Source organism: Vulpes vulpes, chromosome 10 (genome assembly GCF_048418805.1).
Source record: "Vulpes vulpes isolate BD-2025 chromosome 10, VulVul3, whole genome shotgun sequence".
In the NCBI taxonomy this organism is placed as follows: domain Eukaryota; kingdom Metazoa; phylum Chordata; class Mammalia; order Carnivora; family Canidae; genus Vulpes; species Vulpes vulpes.
Genome location: NC_132789.1, coordinates 40,008,064 through 40,018,301, shown reverse-complemented (window position 1 = coordinate 40,018,301; position 10,238 = coordinate 40,008,064). Strand labels below are relative to the sequence as shown.

Genomic DNA, 10,238 nt, shown 5'->3' with positions numbered 1-10,238 from the left:
AGTTGAGGAGAAGACAACTATGGGGATAGTTTGTCCACAGCGCCGGGGAGAGCCAGAGCTCGTGCAGACAGAAGGGGGCTGGGGGACACGGCAGTGGGAGCTCAGGGGGCCTTTCCTGATGGCTTCTACTTTTCAGTGGAATAGGAAGCAAGACCACTGCTGAGAAAGAGCATCGGGCAGGAGAAGGTGGAGGTTCGAGGCAAGCAAGGAAAGGGTAAACTGATGATCTCGAATACAGCGTGGCTCATTCTCGGGTCTCCTACAGCACCTCGATTACTTCAGTGGGTATGTTCTCAGTGTCTATCATGTCCCAGCGCTAAGATAAACACCAAATGCTTCTCGAAAGAATGTGTGGCCATAGCACATCCTCAAACACATCCCAAGCATGTTTTCGATTTGGAGCTGAGTGCAGCTTGGGTAGCTTGGCAGGGTAGGAGCAATGGTGATCCAGATTTTGAAGAAGCCAGAAGCTCTCTCTGGGCCACTGCAGAAGCCTCCTAACTGGTTTCTTGGAAACCATTTGTTTGAGTCGTTTTCCTGAAAACAAACGTGATCATGTCACACCTTCCGTTTGAATCTTTCAATGAAGATTACAAGAGCTTGTGACAAATTGCTTCTAGGGAAGAAAACAGGAACGTTGGGGTACAGAGGTGAGATTTTCGAGTATATCTGGTGTAGTGTTTGAAGGGGCAAAAAAATTAACCATCTGCATGTATTCGCCATTCGAGAGGAAAAAATCCCCTCCTCAAAAAAATTTCTATGGCTTTCCACAGCCTGTAGGACAGAGAAAATCCGTCACTTGGACTATATAATGCTCTGCAAGGTATGGCCACGCCCGCCTCCCCAGTCTGGTCTCATAATCTCCCTTCCTTTGGCTCTTCCAATGCTGTTACGCTGGCCTTCCCATGCAGCTGTGCTGGGCTCTTCTGGGCCTCAGGGCCTTTACACATGCTTTTCCTCCTGCCTCAATCATTCTCACTCCCATCCTCTCCCTTCCCTTTCGTTGCCAGTTAATGTCAGTTGTCAGCTTTAAACTACCTTTTCAGGGAAGACTTTCTTGCCTGCATCCCCGACCCCCACCAGGCTCGGTCAGTTCCCGCGCTGGGCACTCCCGCATCAAGAACTTCTGAGAATCACGATGACGTGCAACTAGCTGATCGCTTTGCCCCACTACGTCGTCACGCCCAGGAGACTGGGTCCTCTGGAGCCCGGCCCAGCGTGGGGCACTCAGGGGGTGCCCAATGGGCGTTAGCCGGCTGGAACCCCGTCTCTGGAGCCCTCTCCGCCCAAAGCGGCCGCCCTCAGGTCGGATGCAGCCGCAAGGGAAGCCAGCTGCGGGGAAGGAGCGAGCGCCCAGGAGTCCGTCCTTCCGGGCTTTTGCATTCAGAGGCCAGCGGGGGTGGGGTGGGATGGTGACACCGCCGCTGTGCCCCGGTCCCGAGGGCGTGGCGTGGCCGGAGAGAGGAGCTGCGGGCCCGCGACCGGCAGCCGTGAACCTAGTGCTCGCGAGGTCGGACGGTTCAGAGACGCGGTGTGACCATCTAGCCTCGCCTGGGAGGCTGCAGGAGCCCGGCGACAGCCTTGCCAGGTTGGAGAGCCTCCCCGGCGAGAGAGGCAGCCGGCCCCAGCCACCGCGGGCACAGCAGCGCCGCCGGGCCCCGCCCGCACGCCGCCCCCGGGCCGAGGAGCCCGGCCGCCCCGCGCCTGCGCACTCGGGCCGGCGCAGGCCCCGCCCCGGGGGCGGGCCCGCGCGCCAGCCCCGCCCCCCGCCCTGCGTGCGCACCGCCGGGAGCCCGCCCCCGCGAAAGACTGCCGGGCGCATGCGGCGGCGCCGGCTCACTGGCTGCCCGCGGCCCCGCGCGTCCCTCGCCCAGCGCCCCCGCGACGGCAGGCCTGCAAGCCGGCCTCAGGTAGGCTGCCTGCGGGCCCCGGGGGAGCCGTTCTCCGGGCGGGAAGCGGCGAGCGCCCGCCGAGCGCCGCGCGGGACGGCCACACCGCCGGCGGACAGACGGGGCTTCGCACCAATCAGGGAGAGGTGCCCCGCGGGCCTGGCCAATGGGCTGCGAGCCTCGCGGAGCGGGGCGGGCGGGCGGCCGGGCCGGCGAGGAGCCGGCTCCCGCGCGCGGGGCCGCGTGGCCGGGCGCCGCGGGCGAGCGGGGCCGCGGGGGGCGCGGGGGCGGGGGACGCGCGGGAGCCCCTGCGCCCAGCCCTGCCCGAGCAGCCGCGGCGGCCCGGGAGCACGGCCTCGGCCCGGCCGGGGGGCGCCCCGGATCCCGGAGGCGCCGCCGCGCGGGGGATGGGCTCGGCGCCCCCGGCGCGCCCCGACTCCCGCGGGCCGAGGGGCCTCGCAGCGCCCGCGCTCCGGGCTCAGGGTGCGGCCCCCGCTGCCCCGCGGCGGACCTGCTGCGTTTTGCAGAAGTTCGCTACGTCTGCGTGGCCCGCTTAGGTGCACGCACGTTGTAACGCCCAGCCCTCGGCCGCCCCGGTGACGGCCCCTGCGGGGCATTCTCACCCCATTTTTACCAGCTGTAAGGACCCGGGGCGGCAGGCAGCTCGGAGCAACCCGATGGGTCTCAGTGCACAAAGTGCTAGGGCTGGAGGTGGCTCTCAAACACCAATTTAACCAAAAAAAGCTTTCTTTCTTTCTTTTTTTTCTTTCTTTCTTTCCATCTTTGTTGAATTCCCCTGTGCATTTTTTATCTAAGATTTTCTTATTTTTAAGTAGTCTCTACACCCATTGGGGGAGCCCAGACTCACAACTTGGAGATGCAGAGTTGCTTCCTCTACCTAGGTAGCCAGCCAGCGGCCCCTGAAGCATCTTGATTTATGTTAGGTCTGTGCTTGAGAACTCCCTGATGTGTTCACTGCCTTCAGAGTGAAGTTCAGATAGGACCTTCAGGTTTCCAAATGAATTGGTCCCTTGCTTACATTTCCAGCTTATTTCCCACCGTGTTCCCGTCCTCCCTTTCCGTCTTTCCCACTGTCTCCCTATCTCTCTTCTTGGCCCTACTTCTGTTTTCTGTAGATGGCCTTCACCTTCCTGTTCACTGTCCTCCCTTCCCCGTGCTTTATATCTTACAGTCAGTTCTTGAAGACTCCCTGCAAGTCTCAGGTCAGCGAAACAGGAGCAGTCTGGATCCTCTCCCTGCCTTAATTTTCTCACACCTTCTTCTGCTGGGCCACGATCTCTGCCCTGGTCTTGCCACTGAAAGCTTTCTGCTCCGCCTTCTCCACGTATGCCTTTCACATGTTGTCCCGGTTTCCCACCATCACTGGATTACTCATTATCTGTAACTGTTTTGTCTCTAACCAAACTGCCAGCAACTTGAGTTACGAGCCCAGATGTGATTAAGTTTTGTGGTCCCTGCTCTTCCTGTGAGTGGCCTGAGACGATCTCTGAAAATGGCTCGCTATTCACTTGACCCAGAAAACCCTACAAAATCTCGCAAATCAGGAGGTTCGCATCTTCGTGTTCAGTTTAAGAACACGCGTGAAACTGCTCAGGCCATCAAGGATAGGCATATCGAAAAAGCCACCGAGTATCTGAAGGTTGTCGCTCTGTAGATGTACTATGTGCCATTCGGTCATTACAGTGGTGGAGTTGGTAGGTGTGCCCAGGCCACATGATGGGCATGCACACAGGGTCGGTGGCCCAAAAAGTGTGCTGGATTTTTACTACATGTGCCTAAAAGTTCAGAGAGGGCTGCTGAACTTAGGGGTTTAGAGGGGACAGAGCAGTGTCCCCCCTAAATGTGGTCATTGAGCACATCTAGGTGAACAAAGTACCCGAGGCGTGGTGTAGAATTTACAGGGCTTATGGCCGGATTCACCCATGTGTGAGCTCTCCATCCGTAGTGAAAAAGAGCAGATTGTCTTTAAACCAGAAGAGGAGGTTGCCCAGAAGAAACTGAAGAAACAAAAACTATGGCCTGGGAGTAAATTTTGCATAAAATAAATGCAAATAAAGGTAAAAAAAAACAACAAAACAAAATGGTTTTGTGGTTCCCAAAGTGTCCAGCACAGTAGCACCTACACATCAGTGTTGTGCATCAGGGTGAGTGAGTGGGTCCTGTCAGCCTCTCCCTCCTGGTCTTTGGGCACATTGGAATCTTTATTGTCAGGCACTGTGGGAGCCCGCAAGAATCATCCCTCAAGAGAGATTTAACCCTCTTTGAATAAAGTTGGGGCAAATCAAATGCAAATGGATGAGATGGGTCTTCTGTAAAAGTAACCTACTCTATAACCCACTCAGGGTGACCGAGGAATTTCTAGGGACGTCGAAAATTGAGTCTGAGACTGGATATAGTGTCAGGGATATACCTGATTAGAACGCATCTAAAATGTAGCCAAGTCTGATATTTATGTGTCCATAAGGAGCCATTTGACTTCTGATATTTGTGTGTCCATAAGGAGCCATTTGACTGAGGTGACAGTAGCAGCCCCTCCCCCCACCAGGTATTAGGGACTTGGGAAGAATGCATACCGTATACCCATTTGGGGAGATCACAATGTGCATTAAGTTATTAAAGGCTACTGGAGGTCTGGCATTAAACCAATTGACTGTTAAACAGCATTTCTCTGATTTATAGGTCTGTAGGCCGCCTTGTGGGAACCCCATATACGTTGTGCAGAAACCAAGGAGCATGCTTTTGGAAACGCTCTAACAGGATAGAGCAAGTCCTATTCTAAGTGTCTTCCTTGAGGTCCAAGGGGGAAGTCACGTTGAGCGGTCTTACTTTGCCAAGCGTATTCATTCCTGCCTCGGGGAGGAGTGGGGCGGGGAAGGCTTCAAGTAGAACTCCCCTGTTTCCTTGTTCTTTCTGAGCTTATTTTTATTATAATCTGGCTTCACATGAAGTGTTCCCGGAGGAGGAAAATGTCCTGACCATGCCAAAGCAAGCATTCTCTTCTGCTTGGTGATTGTGTGTCTCCCTTTGGTCACATTTGGATTTACCAACCACATGGTGTGTCTGGGTCTCTGGAGCTGGGGGGCCAGTGATAATTTCTCCCCGGCAAGCCTGTTGCTGTCGCCTCACCTCGAGCCTCTGCTCTTCCTGTGTGCATCTACCCCTTTTATCTCTCACCGCATCTGTTCCATTCCCGGCCACAGCTGTGCTGCTCTTTGGATTTAATCAAATCTGCCCTCCCTTTGCATCCTCTGCGCATTGTGTGCTTCAGGCCGGGTGGGCATCCGATGTTCCTTCCCTGCAGTATATGTGCTTTCTCTTCCTGGCCCTACCTGGGCGAGACTGCTGGCAAGGAGTAAGTTATTCGAAAATTACAGGAGAGAACCACCTCTGATGAAGAGTTTGAGGCTTCATTGCGACTCCTTTTCAACGTTGAAACTCTCTACTGTCTTCCGTAACCTAGAGAAGTTGTGTTTTCTTGGTGATACGTTGTAGGTTGGCCAGAGACGTTCTCTCTTTTGTGGCCAAAGTGCTCATCCAAGACTGAAACCCTTTCCACTTCCGCGCAGGGAAAATAATGAGGCATCTGCTTCCAAACCCTGGGTCCGGTGACTATGTCAGCCAACGTTGGGGGCATAGTGTTCTCTGTTCACAGAGGTGTTGTTAAGTTTTTTTACATTTTATTTTTTTTTTTAGGTTGTCTCTCAAGGTTGTTAGTTGTCCGAGCCTTCAACAAGAGCTTCATTATTTGATTAAGCGAGTTGTCTTTTTGACTCCCGTTTCACTAAAGCCATTCAGTGATTCCCAAGAAGTATTTGTTAGGGTCCCACCTGACAACCTTCTAGAGTGGTGTGGCTGATAGGGAAATAGGCTCCTGGAGGGTGCGTAGCCAGTAAGAGGCAGAGCCCTTGAGCCCAGATACGCATGCTTTGTGGAGATATACTTTATCTGAAATTTTTCCTTCTCCCACTTCCAGGTCAAAAAGTAAAATGAAGTACATTCTAGTCACTGGTGGTGTTATATCAGGAATTGGAAAAGGAATCATCGCCAGCAGCGTAGGCACCATACTGAAGTCATGTGGTTTACATGTAACTTCAATTAAAATTGACCCATACATTAACATTGATGCAGGAACATTCTCTCCTTATGAACATGGTAAGCACGATGCATTTCTTTTCTTTGATTAACATAATGATGGTGGAGTATATAGAAGCACATGTCAGCCTTTGGAAATTGTATATATTTTACATAAACATAACTTGCATTTCCTTCCTTCCAGAAAAGTCCTTAGTGTAGTGGAATATGCTTTTCTCACCTGAACAGAGAGCAGGAAGCAGAAATCTAAACAGGCAATGTCATGAGGAGAGTCTAGAGGTTTCTGAAAGAGAAAGGTCTTTCAGAAGGCCTCAGAGAGGTCTCTGAGGGTGGAAAAGAAGACATTTTTTTCTTTTTCCCATTTTTGAGCTCTTCTCCTTTTGTGATGGTGAGAATGAACCATCCTGGGCAGAACTTCTAGAATGACGTCTCAAGGAATGAATGTTAAACAAAGGAACGGGGGAAACTTTGAGTTTCACAACTTTGTTTGGAACCAAAGTTTAGCCCAGAAGTTGGTTTTTCTGATCAACAGGATCTTAATATCCGGCATGAGTTCTGAAGGAAATCATGCTTTGATCACATCAGAAACGTTTTTCTGTAGGAGGCTTTGTTGAAAGTTCTTTCTCTGTAGGCAGCAGATAGCACACTCCTGTCAAGCTCCCCGTACCCACCGCCCTTGAGGCTATGATTTCCTTCGTTCCTCGCCCTCTCATTACTTCCTGATTGAGACTGAGCTTGTTGATAGACTGGAAGTATCCTATTACCTTTTGCAGAATGGTTGGTGATTTTTCTTTTTTTTGTGTCATGTTTAGTTTTCTAGAAATAAATTTCTCTGCTTCGTATCAAGGTAATGCAGACTTTGTTCTGCTTAAGTGTTTATGTTTTGAGACTCGCGTTTGCCATGACATAACGTGTTTTTCACTTACCCTGACCATTTCCACCGTTCATCACAGGTGAGGTTTTTGTGCTGGATGACGGTGGGGAAGTAGACCTCGACCTGGGGAACTATGAGCGCTTCCTTGACATCCGCCTCACCAAGGACAATAATCTGACGACTGGAAAGATCTACCAGTACGTCATTAACAAGGAACGCAAAGGAGATTACTTGGGGAAAACCGTCCAAGGTAAAACTGGGTTTGCCTTCAGGGTATAAACATCTTAACCAATTTGCTTCCTTTTTTTTTTTTTTTTTTTCCAATTTGCTTTCTTTTCCTTTTGTGTATAGAAATTTACTATCTGTGCAGTTGCAGCCAGAAGTGTCAAGGTATTGTTACTGAAATATGCCTTCGGTTGAAAATTCAGAGTTGTGCAGCTGTTTACTAAAAAAAAAATAAATGTGAAGAAGCCCCTGCTGTTCTGAGAATGACACGGAAGCTGTGAGTCCTGTGGCAGGATTTGAGTCCAGAGAGCTGTTGTTCGTACGCAGTGATGGGTGTGAATTAAGGACGGCAGCTAGGCCAGGGCAGCAAGCCAGGTGGTGTGTGTATATGTCTAGCATCTGGGATGGATTTCGGCGGTGGTAGGAAAAGAATGTCCTTCGTGTTCACTGGTTTGCAGGCTGCTCATTGGCGCACATGGGCCTGGGCGAGTCTGAGAGGCCGGTCTCTGGGTCCTCCTGTGCTTTCATCAGCCGGCTTCACCTGTGTCTGTCTGCTGCCCTGGGGTTTCGCACAGCACTCTTTTGAGAAAATTGCCACTCTTAAAAGGTGGGGTTCAAAAACCACTGGTTTAGTGTGTAATGGCCGAAGTCTAGATTGGGGGTGGCGTGTGTGTTATGAGAGTGACTCTCCTCTTGGCTTTAGACTTTGCTAAGCCGAGGGTCAGGCTGACAGGCCGCTCTAGTCTGGGGCCGCCCTGGTCAGATTCGGGGCTATCAGGGTCATGTGTTAGAGCCTTAGCCCTGCCACTTCCCAGCGGTGTGAAGGCAGGCTGATACCTAACCTCTGAGATCTGGTTCCCTTTTCTGGGAGATGGCGATAAACTACCTGCCCTTCCTGATTGTTCAGAGGGCAATAAAACTCCGGGCTCCTGACACAAGGAAAGGGGGTCAATTAGGAATTATGACGATCTCGATGAGATCGAGATCTAGTTGTTCTAGGCCTCCGGGGTATTCATTCGTGTACACATTGATTCGTCACATATTTTTTTTTTTTTTCGTCACATATTTTTTGAATCCTCACTGCAGTCACACCCGCCCTGGGGCTATGTGATGAACCAGACCAGTGAGCTCGTTGCCCCCACGGAGGCGGAGGCTACTGAGTGGGAGACACAAAAATACATGAAACACGGCATCTGATAAGAGCTGTGGAGGAAATAAATAGTGAGGAGAGAGTATGTGAAGATAGCCCATTTGGACAGGTGGCTAGGGGAAGTCTCCCCGAGGGGCATTTGTGATGAGAGGCCAGCCGGGGCCCGAGGGGATGGGGCACAGTACACAGAGGCCCGGGCTGCAGGGGCCCTGTCATAGAGGTCAGGGGGTGGAGGGTGTCTTGCAGAGTGACCTGTGGTTGGGGGGATAGGATGCTTGGAGGGGGGGTCAGGTGGCCTGCAGCCAGGTTAAACAGGACCTTCTGGGCCATGGTCCCCGAGTTTGGATTTCAGAGCAGTGGGAAGCCGTAGAAGAGTTTAGAACATGGGAGCCGAGGAGCTCTGTTTTCCATTTTTAGAAGATCCCTTTGGCTGCTGTGTGTGGAATAGATAATGAGTATCCTTGTGCCCGAGGCACTGCTGGTTAAACACGAGCCAGTTAAACAGTAATCCCTGCCCCTTAGGAGGCTGCCTCCCGAGTCCTACAACTAGGATTTTAACAAGTGTTTAGCTTGGTAGCTGGCTCTGCTGAGCCCTGGCATGCGAGGCGCTCCGCCTAGCATCTTACCAGTGGTGTCGCTCACAATTTCCACAACTTCATGAAGTTGAAGCTCTTACTGCCCCTGAGTGGATAGGGACACTGAGCTTAAGAATAGTTCAGTCATTTGCTCAAGGATCCGTACCTAAGGAGCGGTGGAACTGAGGTTTGAATCCAGACATTCAGGCCCCAGATGCTGTGCTCCTGACCACCCTGCGGGACCCAACTGTCTCTCCTCGGGGGATTGTTTATCCTTCTGTAAACCGGAACACGATGGAATGGGGGCCTGGGAAGCCCCCGGGTGTGAAGCAGCCGCCTTCCACAGTCAGTGGTGTGGGGCTGAGTTGTGGTGCTGCCGGGGTAGACTCTGCACAGGGCCACAGTTCAGGATGCACGCTTGGCCTTACCCTCATGTACGTTCAGCCACAACTTGGGAACCTGGAAGGGAGGCTGTGGGAAGTATGAGGAACCTAAAGATTTTTCAACGCCATCTCGGAGCTGTGTCAAAAATATGTTTATGACCCTATCACCACTCCAGGCAAAGCCTGCAGCACTTTATTGTCCTCGTAAGCATGTCTGCCTCCACCAGCACTGACAGAAAAGTTTAAGGTATGTATTTTTTTTCTCTCTTCCAGTTGTCCCTCACATCACAGATGCAATCCAGGAGTGGGTCATGAGACAGGCATTAATACCTGTGGATGAAGATGGCCTGGAGCCTCAAGTGTGCGTTATTGAGGTTTGTATGTCTCTTCTTTTCTTTTTTTAAAGGTTTTATTTATTTATTCATGAGAGACACAGAGAGAGGCAGAGACACAGGCAGAGGGAGAAGCCGGCTCCATGCAGGGAGCCCGATGCGGGACTCGATCCCCGGACCCCGGGATCATGACCTGAGCCGAACCAGACACTCGACCACTGAGTCACCCAGGCGCCCAGTATGAATCTTTTCTAACCGAGTGTACATATTCCTCCCCTCAGGCCATCAGCTCCTGATAAGAGGTGCCCTGTGAGGCCCTTGACCCTCCTCACTGCAGGGGGCGGGTAAGGGCACAGTCATGGGAGTGGCCACACCACTGCGAGCAGTACTCTGTGCAAGCATGTGTCCATTCACTCTTTGTGGACAGTACCGCTGAGAGCGGCAGGACATGTTTTCCTCCATCTCTTGAGAAAGTCAGCTCCTTCAGCCCTCCTCTGGTAGGAATGTTGATCTCTCTCAGTGAGCCCCATTGCTTTCAGTTTCTTTACTCCTGCTCTGATGGTCCTAGATCCATGTTCCCACAAAAGTAGGGGACTCAGAAATTCCAGCAGTTTATGATTGATACATTTTTATACAAAAGTTATTTACAGCTAACCAAGTAGATAAGATTTAGGTTTTCTTTGCTTCGCAACTTTGT

The 10,238-nt window shown here is 51.9% G+C and overlaps 1 protein-coding gene across 1 annotated transcript in view; it reads left to right on the top strand.

Annotated features, from left to right (window-relative positions):
* Positions 1–1,792: 1,792 nt before the first annotated feature.
* Positions 1,793–10,238, top strand: part of CTPS1 (CTP synthase 1) — a 36,014-nt gene continuing 27,568 nt past the window's right edge. Inside the window, exons 1-4 of the mRNA XM_072723692.1 lie at positions 1,793–1,910; positions 5,884–6,062; positions 6,956–7,126; positions 9,483–9,583. Of these exons, the coding sequence (XP_072579793.1) occupies positions 5,897–6,062; positions 6,956–7,126; positions 9,483–9,583 (438 nt within the window). The 5' untranslated portion in view covers positions 1,793–1,910; positions 5,884–5,896. The remainder of the gene's footprint in view (positions 1,911–5,883; positions 6,063–6,955; positions 7,127–9,482; positions 9,584–10,238) is intronic.